Source organism: Rhinolophus sinicus, chromosome 1 (assembly GCF_057876585.1).
Source record: "Rhinolophus sinicus isolate RSI-liver-muscle chromosome 1, RSI-T2T, whole genome shotgun sequence".
Classification (NCBI taxonomy): domain Eukaryota; kingdom Metazoa; phylum Chordata; class Mammalia; order Chiroptera; family Rhinolophidae; genus Rhinolophus; species Rhinolophus sinicus.
This window is the reverse complement of record NC_142501.1, coordinates 50,113,439-50,128,925: the sequence shown is the minus strand read 5'-3', so window position 1 is coordinate 50,128,925 and position 15,487 is coordinate 50,113,439. Positions and strand designations below refer to the sequence as shown.

At 36.5% G+C, this 15,487-nt stretch overlaps 1 protein-coding gene across 5 annotated transcripts in view; it reads left to right on the top strand.

The window, feature by feature from the left end:
• SCAF11 (SR-related CTD associated factor 11) overlaps window positions 1-1,399 on the top strand; it is a 61,253-nt gene extending 59,854 nt beyond the window's left edge. For 4 of the 5 annotated variants that reach the window (XM_088798941.1, XM_019748406.3, XM_074325805.2 and 1 more), the window contains 3 exons: window positions 124-342; window positions 699-818; window positions 1,079-1,399. In XM_088798941.1, the coding sequence (XP_088655067.1) occupies window positions 124-342; window positions 699-818; window positions 1,079-1,225 (486 nt within the window). In that variant the 3' untranslated portion in view covers window positions 1,226-1,399. The remainder of the gene's footprint in view (window positions 1-123; window positions 343-698; window positions 819-1,078) is intronic. The other variant, XM_088798944.1, reaches the window with a different exon arrangement.
• Window positions 1,400-15,487: the final 14,088 nt, after the last annotated feature.

The window sequence follows — 15,487 nt, the reverse complement described above, 5'->3', positions numbered from 1 at the left end:
TGCCTTTTTCTTAAGTACTAAGGTTGAATTGCTTTGAGTTTTAAATGTTATTTCTAATACATGATTAAAAGACTTCTATTGAGTACAAGTAATTAATTAACTGATGATAACTCTTTAAAACAGGGCATTCCTAGTGCTTCTCATGTAAGTAATAACATGAGTACACCAGTCTTGCCTGCTCCGACAGCAGCCCCAGGAAATATGGGAACAGTTCAGGGACCAAGTTCTGGTAATACTCCGTCATCGAGTCACAGCAAAGCCTCTAATGCTGCTGTAAAATTGGCAGAAAGCAAAGTAAGTGTTACAGTGGAAGCCAGCGCAGATAGCTCGAAGACAGACAAGGCAAGTTCAAGGTTGACAGCAACCTACATAATTTTGTATATGATAAAATTGAAAAAATAACAGCTTTCTATTATATAAATGGTGAAGGGACTTTATTGATAGTCTTAAATTCTAATATTATTTGAAGGGTTCTATCTGGATATATTGATGCCCAATGAGTTACTAGTAACATTTCATTTTTTTTAGAAATGTTTGCTATGTATGTTAGTAAATAACTATTTTGTGTTTATGACACTTGAAAAGTTCCTTCTAATAATGTAAATGTGCAGTGTTTTCAGTTAGTTTTATATTTAAAAAATTTTTTTTGAAAGTATGCAATTGGGCAAAATAATAATTATATATTTTCCTCTTATCAGAAATTGCAAATTCAAGAAAAAGCAGCACAGGAGGTAAAGCTGGCCATTAAGCCATTTTACCAAAATAAAGATATCACCAAGGAAGAATATAAAGAGATTGTACGGAAAGCAGTAGATAAAGTAAGTTATAGCTTTAGTGGAGTTAACGTACGTATTGTTCTGAACCATCTCTATTTTAGTAAAGGGATACTTAAGTCTAATTAAAATAATAAGAGCTAGCTTCTTCTAATTCTTGTCAGCTTTTTTACGTTTGAACAAGTTCACATGAGATATGAAATGGAAAAATGTCTAGTTATCTCTTTGGGGTTATTTGTTTTTTACAAAGCTTTCCATTTTGCTCCCTTTAACAAGAAAAAAAAAATCCCCTCCTTTTTTCATAGGTTTGTCATAGTAAGAGTGGAGAAGTCAATTCTACTAAAGTGGCAAATCTGGTTAAAGCCTATGTAGACAAATACAAATATTCACGGAAGGGAAGCCAAAAGAAAACTCTGGAAGAACCTGTGTCTACTGAAAAAAACATAGGCTGAAATGGAGAGCACTCTGAAGGACACTATCGCGATATCTGCAAAGTGCAATTTCAACATGTACCTTTAACTGAAAATCATACATAACTGTGATTGAAATTTGGTTTTGATAAAATTATTTTTTTTAACATAGGATATAATGTTTTGTTCTAAATAAATAATAGTTCTGCACTGCAACTTCTATATCCTTTCCTTTTCCCACCCCCCAAAAACTAAAAGCAAATTCAAGGGAAAGTAAAGGGGTTAAAGGAATGTGCATTTTTACTAGGACTGTGTTATAGTGTGGATACTGGAAGATGTACAGCTTTTTGATTTGAACAATGGAGTGCATAAATTAGAAATTTCTAAGTGCACTGGTTTTGGAAGAGAGAGATATATATATATATAATACATTTATTCTGTCAGGCTAAAAATAAAGTATGATCTATATGATTTTCCCCTCTAATTATAGGAAGTTAAGTAATGTATTACCATGAAGAATATTTCTAATAACAGAACATACCAATTGCAGGGTTCCTAATCTGTATTTTTAAAGCACACATCTGAATAAATTGCTTTGATAGAAAACAAATTATCACCTGAGTAACATTCAGTGTTCAAAACTTTGGAACGCTGTTCACCTATTGTGTCACCAAATAAAGGTTATGCTGCTTGTTTTTCTTTGTGCCTTTTTCCCTCCAATTGAGATGAAGCAATTTGATTTGCTAGATTTAAAACTTTGGCAGTCTAAATTCTTTGTTGAATTTAGAAGACCACTTTTGAAAAAGTGTTGACTTTGTAAAAATTATGTTCTTTCATAATATCTTCTACCTATCAGAGATGATAAATTATCTGTGCCAACCCGAGAACTGCTGTGAAGTGGGACCCTCCCTACTTCGGGAGGAAGGTAGAATAATGAGACTCACTTCAGTGGCCTCAGGTTGATGTTCATCTATCTAATCACTAATGAAATTCTTTTCACACTTGAGAAATCTCCAAATGCTTTACAATGAATAAAGTGTTAATTTGGTGACCATATGATGGCCATTAACCATGTTGGAAAAATCTAGACATTAAAATCTGTGTTTTGGAACAGGAGAGAAATTACATAATGGAATCTTGGTTAGGATTTCAGGGACTGGGGATTTGTTTTTGTTTTCAATAGTAAAATATGTTAATTTTTATAAAAGGTAAGTTAAAAATGTTATAGTACCATGATTTTAATTGGCATCTTGGAAGAAAAAATGGGTTATCTCCATGACAAACTGTCTTTCATTCCAGTAACAATTTTCAATAGATACCAAATAACTGGGAAGCTATTCAGATAAGATGTAAATGGCTCATAGATGCGTGCCTCAGTGAGACAGACCCTTTTACTAGCTAAACTGGCAAGAGCAATACTCCGGAGGACTGCTTTTCTGAAGTAAAGATTATGTGTTTCTCAATTTTATGTGCACAATACTTTCCTGGTGCTAGCTTTGATAGGCACAATATTTTGAAATGACAGTCCCAATAATGATTGTGCTAGTTCATAATCTTTATTAGATTATGAGTGTAACCCCAAAAAGTGTTAGAAATATTTCCAGGCAGTTTTTGATCTTTATTCTGCATTTCTGGACATTTGTAATATGGTATTATTATACTGATTTATATATATTTTTAATTAAAGTTTGTGTTTAGATTATGAAGGGAAAGAAGTTTGGAAGTATATTCTAATAAAATATTAAGACAGTGTTTTAAATACCAGTGCACACCTCATTTGTTTCAGTTTTGAACTCTGGAAACAATTGTGTGAACTTTCAATCTATTTTGAGTTAAAGCTGGTTCACACTTTGGAAATGGAGCAGATTGCCTAGGCTGGTTAATCACACAATGCATACTTTTCCTTCATTTTCTTTCAGTGACTTTTGGGAGTTGGGTGACATTTTAAAATGCGTTATACCATTTATCTTTTGCAAACATGTTTAGAAGTTTTGAAGAAAAACTGGGTGGTGTGGTCAAGAGTTAAAGTTTGACATCTTTAATAGCGTTGCCATGAATTACTTCCACCTTTCTTGAAAATAACAAGTGTGTATTCCGTATCTGGTTCGGTACTGGTTAGACTGCATTTAAAATAGCTAATGAAGAATGTTACTGGATTAGAATTCAAACTTTTAAAACGGAAATATTTAAGAATGTATTAGAAAGTGCATGCTTTATGTTAAAAATACATTGCATTACTATTCCCCATTCTTACTTTTTTCAGAAATTTACATTAATTTTGCATGTGCACAATCTTAATCAAAAACATTTTGTGGGGTTACAGATTTCTCTTGTTATTTATGAAGATTCAGTATTAACTTGACCTTTGAAACTTTGGTCCCTTTAACTTACTAGTCACATTGACCTATGTTTTAGGCTGTAGTGATGCCTAGAATTTTGAGACTGAAAATAGTTGTTTTAACATTCCAAAAGTTCTGTGATTTTTTTTTTTTTCCTGGTAATTACCACATTTTCTTCATTATCTTCCTTTAAATGGCCAGTGTGTACTGCTTGAATGTTCCATCCAAAAGATGTAGCTTCAGAAGCACAGTGGTTGCCTATGGTCTGTGAGACATTGTTCATAGTATGAGGATGGAGTGCTGTCTACTGAAATGATACTCAAACAGATATGTAGTATGTAATATTTTCTAATAAATCCTTTTGATAAACAACGTAGTGTCTTTAACATTTATTAAGATTCCTGGGAAATAGTAACTTTTACCTCTTTCCAAACGTGATTTCTTGGATTTGTACCAATGTAACTAGCATTATAGTTACATTAATGTCCAAGTTATAAAGCAAGCTTAGAGTTAGCTGTAAGCATCTGTTTTAATAGCAGTCTTTCCTAATTACATAACCATTGCAGGAAATAGAAAAACATCAGGGAAGAAGCCAAAAAACTGAGAAAAAAATCACCTCTATGTAATTCTACCATTTAAAGATAACAACTACTAACACCTGTCAAACTGCACGTAACTGTTGCAACATCCTTTTTACTTAATGATGTATTGAGAAGTTTCAATTAAAAAAAAATTATTCTATGGCATGGTTTTTAATGATTACATAGTATTCTATTACATGGGTATTCTGTTATTTAAAACAGCCGTCTAATGTTGGATATTAAATTGTTTTCACTAATATGAGTAAATTAATAAAATATACACTACTAATTAAGTCAGGTCTTACTACATAAATTGATGTACCCAATTTAAATTGTTTTCTTTGGTCAATCAGTTTTTATTTCCCCATAACAAATTTTAAAATGTAATTATATTTAATGTAACACCATCATTTTCTTAAGCTGATTTTTCTATCCAGAGAAAACCATCAGAAAGGTCTTTATGTTTACAAACTCTTCACTGAGTTTACAAAAATGCTTTTTGAAGTTCTAGGGTAATACTGGGTTTCACAGATCTTTTTCCCCAGCACGTGAATTATATTCTGTACTGTTCTGCATCTCTGGTCCCCTTAAGAAATTGAAGACACATTCTGTTTTCCGTGTTATTTTATAAATGGCTCTATTGCGTTCTGTTGATAGACATTTATATGCAAGTTTGGGCTATTAGAAACAATACTTTAATGAACACCCTTTCTGATTTATCTGTGAACCTCTATTTTTGTGTATGAGGTTGCACTGAATTTCAGGATATGCACATTTTTAATTTGGCTAGATGTTGCCCAGTGGTCCTCTAAAAGGAGTATACTACCTTATAGTCCTACCACAGTTCCTGAGCTTAATGCTTTACCTTTATTTCCACCTCTGATACTGTGACTGAGCATGTAAGGTTGTGCTTATATTAGGTTGGTGCAAAAGTAATTGCGGTTTGTACAATTTTTTTTAACCTTTTAAACCACAATCACTTTTGCACCAAACTAATACATTCTTAACATTTATTTCATCAAACATTGCACACCTATGGTGTCAGGAATTCTTGGATTCTTCACATATCAGATTTATTCATACCTCATTCTTCTAAAAGAATAGTACAGTATTAACATTAAGCTTATAATATGTGCCAGGCACTCAGACATTTTATGTCACCTCATTGATCTGTAAAACCAATTCTAATAATTGGTTCTATTGATGAGAAAATATAGGTGCATAATCATTAACTGAATTACTTAGTTACACACAGGCTTAGTGATAGAGCCAAGACTCAGACCTAGAATTGTAGATGCCAAAGTAAGTTTTTTTTTGCCTTGGTCCCAGAGAGCCTGGGGTGTTACACTCAGCTTACAGATGCAAAGTTTACATGACGTATGGGAGTAATGATTGAACTAAAAAGTATAATTGGAGCACGAAGAGGACACAACGGATTGCTTGGGAAGAGGAAAGGATATCCTGTATCTAAGGTCTAGACCTCATTTTTGCCATTTTAATAGCACTCCCATTTTTTCCTATCTCAGATACTAAGCTTTTAATCTTGAAGCCATCTTTCATGAATTAGCTGTTCTCACCTCCATTCTCTCACATAGTTGCTATTCCCTCTGTATCTTCTTTTGCAATAGTTCCCAGCAGTGTTACTATCTGACCTCTTCATAGTCTCAATGTTAGATTCTATACACACACCAACCAGTTCATCTCAGACACCACCACATCTTCCAATAGCACAGCTTTGGTCATAACTATTTTACATCATTTATTTGACACGGCGCCAGCCTGTGTGTGACACACTAGGGAACAGTGAGCAAAGCAATACTGTTCTTGCCCTCATGGAGCTATATAAATAACATGGTAGGACAAAACAGCTATTCATATCCAAAAACAGCCCTTGACATGGTTAATACATTCTTAGAAAATGTGTCTTTAAGCAAAACAATGTATAAGGAAACAAATTTTACTATACACTAATTGATAATAGACAAGTGTCTACAGCATATTTCTGGTCACGAGAACATAAACTAAATAAAGACCCAAAGCACTTCTAATATTAAACATTGAAATACATGTGAGCTATACATTTAAGAAAGATTAATAAAAAAGCATTTTCCAACCCACCTCTTCCAGTTCAGGGTCACGGGGGCGGCTGGAGGTTCTCCCAGCAGGTCAGGCCACAAGATGGGACCCCACCCTGACAGGACACCCCTCCATCCTGGCACATCACACACCCACACTCAGACTGGGACAACTTGGACACAACAGTGAACCTCATGTGCACACCTTTGGGATGCGGGGGGAAACTAAAGTACCTGGAGAAAACCCACGCAGACATGGGGAGAACGTGCAAATCACACAGCCAGTGGCCCCAGCTGGGAACCAATTTTCCCTCATCAACATAAATTGAAGCTGACCAAAATGACATTACTTGAGGACCTGCTGTATATTTATATAACTGAAAAGAGGGCACAACAGGGAGAGCTACAAGGTGCTCCAAAAATCTATGATAGGATAATAGATAATAGGATAATAGGACCTGAGAGTTGTCAGTGAGTGTCTCTGGGAGAGGTGGCACTTCAGCTAAGAACTCAAAGATGAATAAGAACGAGGCAAAGAAGGATGAGCTGGCAGAGGCAATAGCAGGTGCAAAAGGTCAGTAGCCAGCGAGCATGGCAACTCTGAGCCTAGACTGGCCGTAACCAAGACTGGTGGAGCGCTTTTACAACATATTATGCAAAAGAAAGCCTTTAAACAGGAGGTGTTTGGCATGATCAGATTTGAAGTTTTAAAAGATTGCTCAAAATCTTTCAAAGCTCAATTAAAGTGGTTAAGCGGAAAAAGTGCTCGATCTTACATTTAACTTAAACAATGTAGTAAATTTTCTCAAACTGATAAAAGTTTGTTTTGTTGTTTTTTTAATTCTGGCATGTCCCATGAGGAAACTCAGTACTGGTGGGAATACAAATTTGTACAATTTTTCTAAAAGGCAATTTGAAAATAAGTATAAAGAACCTTGAAAAGGCCATATACTCTTTCCATAATGATATACTGGTCCATATCTACCATTCTAGTATTTAATAGTCAAAAATTAGAGGGGGTGGTTAAACTATGCTTCATTTATGTGAAGGTATTTTGCCGGTATTTTATTTTCAGGAAAAAAAAATAGAATAACATTAAGTTAAACGGAGAGAAAATTGGACACAAACTGCACTATTATCACCTTATTTTTTCTTAATACCAAAAAATACGAATTATTAATAGGGGTTATTCCGGGTAGCAGAGGATTTTTTTTCCCCTCTATGCTTTTCTTTGCCTTCCAAGTTTCCTGCAGTGAACAAGAGTTGTATGACCAGAAAAAGAAATTGTTTTTAATTGCACTCCTCACTGCTTGGGGCTTGAAGGGGGCGGGGGGGCTTGTTCTAGGCTCAGAACGGCCAACTTCCCACTGGTGCATTGGCCTAATGGCTTGGCTGGAGCCACCAGGTGACTGTGACAAACGTCTGATGACTCCCCACACATCTCCAAGAGAAGAGCTCAGCCTCCTCTGGTAGCTGATGGTTAGTTAGCACCCACTGGTTTTCTGGCTGAGAAATCCCTTAGTCATAAGGAGGTGGACTTCCCAAACCATAACTAGCTTGAGCATATTCCCCTCAATCCTGTGAGCACTGGAGAAAACAATCCATTTGTGGTGTTTAAGTAGGGGTCTTGGCTTTCGAGCTACCAGAGAGCACAGTTTTGTGACCTCTGATCTGGAGTGACTTACATAAAAAGGGCTGCTGCCCACCTACCTTGAGATAACAGAAGTCAACAAAAGTTGCTGCCACCAATCCATTGCCAACAGGAGTCTCCAATCTGGGGTGCAATGAAAGGAGAAAGTTCATTCAGGTAAACAGCTTGCAAACCGGGAAACACAGCCACCAGCGAAACAGAAAAGTACACTGTGTGGAGAGGCACGTGAGGCCACTTATATAGAGAAAATCCCGCCTTGGTCCCTGATTGCTCAGAATTGCGTGATCTGATTGGTCATTATGGAACCAGAGTCAGTTTGGTTGCAAATAAGGATATAGCTGTCCAGATCTGATTGGATGGGTCAGGTCTCAGCCCATTGGTTGAAGTATGGTTTCAGGAGTTGGTTGGTAAGGTTGAACTCAGACGGCACGAACCCAATGTAGGAGGCTTGGTAGCTCTGCCTGTGGCTTTTCCTTGGTATGCACTGTGCTTGAGAGGCCTCTGTAAACAAGGGCTGCTAGACTGATTATGAATTTGGGCCCTGTTAACCACAAGGCGTCCTTTTTAGCAGGTATATTCCTTCTTGGAATCAACAATGAGAATGTCAAAATTTATTTACTTGGAGAATTTCTGCCCTTCTAATCCGACTGGCTTTCCCACTGTCTGCTCTTGGATAATGATGGAAACGCAACTTATTTGTCCAGTGGTTTGCCATCTACTTGAATATTTAAGGTTGAAGGGAGAGCTCTAAAAAGGCAATACATGCGCTCACCTCAGACAATTCAATGTCTCTGGGTAATGGGATAGTTTAAAAATCTCCCTAGGTGAAAATTTATGTGCAACCAAAAAGCAAACCACAGCCAACTTTATTGATATCCTGTAGATCACAGCTGTTCTGTTAGAACAACGTTCATTAATTATATCACAGCTTGTCTTACCGTATTGCCCCGAAAATAAGACTACGCGCGGACCATCAGCTCTAATGCGTCTTTTGGAGCAAAAATTAATATAAGACCCAGTATTATATTATTATATTATACTGGGTCTTACAGTAAAATAAGACCAGGTCTTATATTAATTTTTGCTCCAAAAGACGCATTAGAGCTGATGGTCCGCGTAGGTCTTATTTTCAGGGAAACACAGTAAAACCATTTGGATTCCATCCCTGTTCTCAGAAGCAGCAGTAGCACCTTTTCTAAAACTTTGTTTTCAAATTCTGACCTACTACTTTATCAGGTTTAGATCCCACTAGGTAAGTAGGGAGAGAAGGTCTTGAGCATTTCTAGGGAGTTCACACAGTTCCAGGGTGCTACCAGACTCTTGTATAAACCCAGGTGTTGGTAAGGTCAGGCTGTGCGTGTTTAACTCAACAGGATATTTACACACTTGCCTAGAGGAATTACAGACACTTCTAAAATTATTGTAACATGGCTTTTTCTAAATCATTTCAAAGAAGTCTTTTTCTTTTACACTTTAAAAGCTGACATGTTCTCCTCAGCTTTAGCAAGTACAATTTTGATTACCAATCACGGCAGCAGTGGCTAACATTGAGTGCTTCTTAACTGGCTCTGTGTGTGTGTGTGTGTGTGTGTGTGTGTGTACACACACACACACACACACACATATACCTTTAAAGATAACTTTTTATTTTTTACTGGGGAATATCATGGAACAGAATGTTTTTCCACGACCCATAAGTTCCAAGTCAAGTCATTGTTTTCACTCCAGTTGTGGAGGGCGCAGCCCACCATCCCATGCGGGAACTGAACTGGCGACCTTGATGTTATGAGCACTGCGCTCTAACCAACTGAGCCAACCGGCCGCCCCTCTGTGCTAGTATTTTATTCACGTTATCTCCTTTGTCATAACAACCCTGAATGTAGATCCTATTATCAACCGCATTTTACAACTGGAGAAATGAGGGTGAAGTTACTTACCCAAGATCATTCAGTCAGTGGACAAGTCAGACCTCACAGGGGAGCCTGAGCCAAAAGCCTATTCCGGTAACCATCTCTCAGTGCTACCTCCTAGCTCATCACAAGGTCTACCCAGCTGTCTGTGCCCCAATACTTCCTCTTCCTCACTTGATCTACCTAGGCAGGCTGGGCACCATAAACGGATCATCCGTATTTCTATTTCCCTTACCCCTCTCCAGAGCACATGAAGTTATAAATCACTCAGTCTACTATGCTAACCAACCAGTCACCCTATCTAGTCTCCTAGGTAAGAGACAGAAGTTCGTGTGTGCACCCTTAAAATTGTGCTTCCTGTATTAGACCGTGGCAGCTTCCTGCTCCCTTCTTTATTTCACTAAGCTATTATTTTAACAAACCATGCCAGTTTTCAAAGGTTGTACAACTCAGAAAGTTGCATGTTCCCAGGCAACTGCCCTGCAAGAGGGAATTTGTTGAGATGGTTCAACCCAAAAATTAGTCTAGTCTTTTCAGACAGTTTAGCTGTAAAAAGGGCAGTGTCTGATTAATGAGAATTTATAAATCCTCTCTAAAGCAACAGCTAAATGTTTTCACCATCAGTTTAGGGAAGTCATACAGTCCAGTCCAGGGATTCTGGAGCCCATCTCAACCAAATATGGTTCCACCTATTTGTTACCTTTGATTTCTAGACTGCTTTGTGGAGCTCTTTAGGTTCTCATTACTTGGTGGCTAAGCCATTTCTCTGCTTTAGCAACACCTCACTCACTCTTCTCCCTGGAATTCTGTCAAGTTTTATTTCTGTGCCTTTTGTTTGTGTGTGTGGACTGTTTATAGCTTTGATCTCTCACTGATTATTTAAACCCTGCAGTTGTAACCTCCTCTCTTTGTGAGCAAGATTTCCCCAAACTTAAACACTTTCTTGCTGCTATTAGGTCTGTCAAATTTCTATTGGCCTTTAAAATCTCTAATTAAAAATTTTTTTTTCCTCCACAAAGCCCTTACTATGCCTTCCCCACCCATCAATCAAAGGATGCCTGTCACGTTTTGAACTCTCCAGTTTTTAATTCTCTTATGGCTCTTGTTTTGCCTTTTACTGTGTTGGGTAGCATCTGTCAGCTTGTCTTAGCCTTCACCTTCCAAACAAGCAGCAGAGGTACTCCATCGATACTGCAAGCTGAATGAGATTCAAGGTATAAAAAGGGAAAAAATCCTATTAACATCCTAAAAATGTTTAAGAGGAATAACTGAGCAAAAGAGTCAACTAACAGTTGTTCAAACTATACACTGGAATGGACAGTAGTTGATTGTAAACTGTGATTTCAATTTACTATAAACATTTGCCTTAGAAATATTCCTAAGGGAATTCCTGGAAAGTTTTGCTGGCTTTAAGAAGTTGAGTGATGCCAAATAAATAAATGAAACACTTAGAAAACAAATGAGGAATCATGGAAAACCTTAAAAAGACAACAAAATGCATAGAAAATACTAGAAACAATGAAGCAAATACGAAAAAGAAAAGATTGGTACCAATAATAGGTGTCTTATGTATATATACTAGCAGTCTGACTCTCGGTGGAAAGAATTCTCCCCATTACTCTATAATTAGGCTCTATGTGTGCTGGTGAAATTACTTGCCATATGACCTCGGTCAAGGTACTTACTATCCTAACCCTCTTTATCCCACTTACTAAACATTAGCTATTACATTGGATTGTGAAGATTGAGACAATACATGTAAAACGCTTAGCACAGCGACTAACAGAGGAAAGTGGTTAGCAAATGTTCGTGACCAGCACACTTAGTTTGGAAACAATTTGTCCATCGATAAGGGATCTATTAATAGTAAAATCATGGTACACACATAAAATGGAATACTATAGTACATAGCTGTAAAAAAAGGATGAGAAAGCTCTTTACATACCAATATGGAAAAATCTTAAATTTTTAAAAAGTGCAGCAGTTTATGGTATGAAATATTTTGTGTAAAAACGAGAAAATATTCCTATTTGCTTATATGTAATCAACACCAGAGATGTACTTCTGAAACATGAACAGTGGTTCTCTGGCAAGTGGAGTTGGGATCTAGCCGATCGGTGAAGGGTGGGAGACTTTTCATTGAGTATCTTTTAAAAACGTTTTGATGCTTGCATTGTATGGTTGTATTACCTATTCACAAAAGTTATTTTTTAAAAGGCAGTTTATCTTTTGAATAAGTACATGTATCCAACGTGGACTGTATTTCAGAATGAAATCCACAGGAACCAGGACTTGATAGCTTTTTCTTTTAATATTTAAATGTACGCCAGGCCCCTCGAGTAACGCCATTTTGGTCGTAGTTTTTGTAATAACGATGAGTTGACGGAGGAGTTTAACTCGTTTTTACCAATTAGCCTATGGCATAATTGGTTTCATTACCCGTTGTTTCACCAGTTCCAAGAACCTACAGACGATGTTAAGTGAGGACTTCACTGTAGTCTTATCAGAGGAAATGACTGCGCAGCTACGTATGTGACAATGTGCCTTAGCCTTTCTCATTTACACACAGTGCAATCCTGGACTTAATTTTTACCAATGGAAGCATTTGCTCCTTTTCTTCATGAAATGAGGATACACGAATGCAACTGAAGATTCAACGATAGCAAGGCAGTGGAGAAAGTGAGCACCGCTGTCATTAGAAAGTAGCATGGTCTTCGTTTGTTTTGTTGCCCTGGGAGAAGGTAGTTAAAATTCCGAGTTAGTCCAGTGACGGTTTTATGTACTGTGAAGAGTGAAAACAATATGAGAGTGAGAAGCTAAATTCTCCCTTGGATACTGAATTTCTTTTCTTTTAACGTACTACTCTTTGGTCAAAATTATCCCAGAATAAAGTGCTGGATGCCCCGTGTGTTTAATACCCTGGCTGTGCTCCTGCTTCTTTGCAGCTTCGGTTTTGTGAAAAAGCACACCTCAGCACGATTCCTCTGGAGCTCACTACGTCAATCAGTGATTAAGGTCAGGACAGAAGTCACTTATCCAAAACATTCTCATTTTAAAAATCATTTTTATTGTCATTTTATGGTTAAAAAAACATACACGGCATGACTATAAAGTAATGAGACAAGTTTTCATGTGTGGTTTGAACTACGGAGTCTCATTAGTATATAGTCACATCCTCTCTTGAGCTTGGAAGAAAAATATGCCTTGGCTATAAGATTATCAATTTTCTTACTTAAAATTTATTGAGTGCCAACAGAGCACTAGGCACATATATAACACAGAATTGTACAGTCTCTATTGTAGACTATATTATTTACATAGATTTCTTAAAGATAACATTAAAGCATGTATTTACAGAACTTTAGACAAAAATAACAATACTGGAAATCAGCAAATTTCTGTCTAGCGAGGAGCACCTTTTCATGAATGAGAGGGTTCTGCAAAATGAGTGCACAAGCACTTTAATTCCATTACCCAGCAAGTCCATGTTATTTCATTATAGTCTTATGACGCTACAAGAAGAAAAACCTAAGTGGGAAGCCATAATTGGTTTCATTAGGTCAAATACATTTAGAAAATTCTCTGCTGAGACCAATGCTTGAAGGTACTACAGACATATTTACATATTATAGCACAAAAGCTAGAACTACAGCATGCAATTCCAATGAGGTGGGAGAGTGAGTGGTGAATATGAAAATCATTTTTCTAAACGTGGAGTTCTTCCCTTTTCTATTAATTACCATTGCAATTTGTTATTTTGCAAAGAAACATGTACCTTAAACACAAACACTGATGTCACACAAAATTACTGATGTTACATAAAAATATTTTAGAAAAATTCAAGAGATTTTTAGATTAGTACAATGAATAGAAAATTCTCCAACTGATGTCAACCTTTGGGTGCCTCGTACGTTTTGGGGGTTTGAGGGCCATTTTAGTGTCAACCACATGATCTCTGGCAGGTCTGCTGGGCAGCCCCCGTCTTGGGCAGTAGGTCAAGAATGAACCCCACAAACCTAGGAAATAATCGTGACTAATGCTGGACAAAAAGTTTCTTAAGCATTTATTAATGCATGGCCGAGTACAGTGCCAAGAAGCCCCCTTCAGGGGGAAGCTAGTTTCCTTTGCTACTAGTTGAATCAAAATATTTTTAATAATTTTGTATCCAAACCGAGGCCCTTTTACTCCAACAATCTGCCCCCAAATTCAGGTTGACTTATTTGGATGCACTGTGGTTCTGAAAGAATTGTCAATGAAATACCGTATCAAACAATAATCAGAGTTTGCTTTGCAATTTAACAAATGGAAAATAATTACTCTCAGTCTCCCACTTATCTCATGCAAATTTGTCATGTAAAGATCCTCTCTTATTTGTTCTCTATTTAATGTATTATAAATCAACATATAATCAAATAGGTGACTGGACCTTGCCTTCAGCTGAATTTAAGAGTCTCTATATTTTTTAAGAATGTTTTAGCATACTCAGAAATGAAGGACTCAAGAAAATGTTCAGTCTTTTATTTAAAAACTATAAACAGTCACCAAAGTAAATAAAGCCATTCTATAACATAAACTGTTAGGTCTATATTTTTTACTGCACATCCTAAGGACACAGCAGAAGTGGTGGTTGGGAGGCCTTTCCACATTTTTGGATGCTAATAGAACAGGCAATAGGCAGTTATAAATGGATACATTTCACGCTGAGGGGAAAAAAGACAATATAAGGAAGTGAGTAGTTTCTGAGCAGGAATGTGGTACAGTATTAAGAATGGAAGAATAATACAATAAAATTCCACACTATATTAAGATAGAAAAAGTAGTGAAGAAAATATCATACCTGCACATAATGCATATATAACACAGGAGAAAACCTGTATAAAATTCCATGTATTTAAACCAATTTACAAATACAAAAAATTCTGTCCAAGCTCTGAGCTTGCACATGACAAACGTTTACAGTGGATACATGTTAGGGAAAACCAAAAAATACCTTCAAATAGTTTTTCTTCTACAAAAATGACATGAGATATATTATTCCATACTCTTTCATCCAGCAAAATGAGTTCTATAAGGTGTATAATACAAAAAAAAAAAAAAAAAGAGAAAAGAAAAAAAAAAAATCACAGTTCCACAAAACTGTTTTGACTTTACAGCATCAGTACCTTTGCAGAAGTATTTACACAAATTTAAAGAACATTCATCCACTGCGTAGAATATATCACAATTACTTACAATTGACAGGAAAGTCTAGAAAACTTTAGAACCTACCAATAATGCTCCTAGGACACCACAGAATGTATTTCCAGTGGCTGCAGTGGCATGAAAGGTGTTCATTCTATTCACAAATATTTACAAGATCTATTCAGACTGGTAAATTTTTATGATAATAAATAAGTGAAAATATATTGGCTCAAGTAAGAAAACCAAGCTACTGATTTCTAAACAAAACACACAATCCATAGCTAGATATTGGTGGCCCCCTTTGAGATCGGGGGAATAGGTGTGCTGAACTTTTTTTTTAATTATTCAAACCAGCTTAAACGGTTTTGTAAATATAAAAATGTGCTCCTTTTTGGATATAGATAAAAATATTTAATGCTTCTATTTCATTTGCTCATGTAGGTTTTACAATATTCCATGTATATTCCAATGTGGATGGTACTGAATTCTGATCATACCAGTTTCCATCAGGATTTATCAGATCTGAGAGACATCCTGCAGATAAGCTGGTTGACAATCCCACAGCAG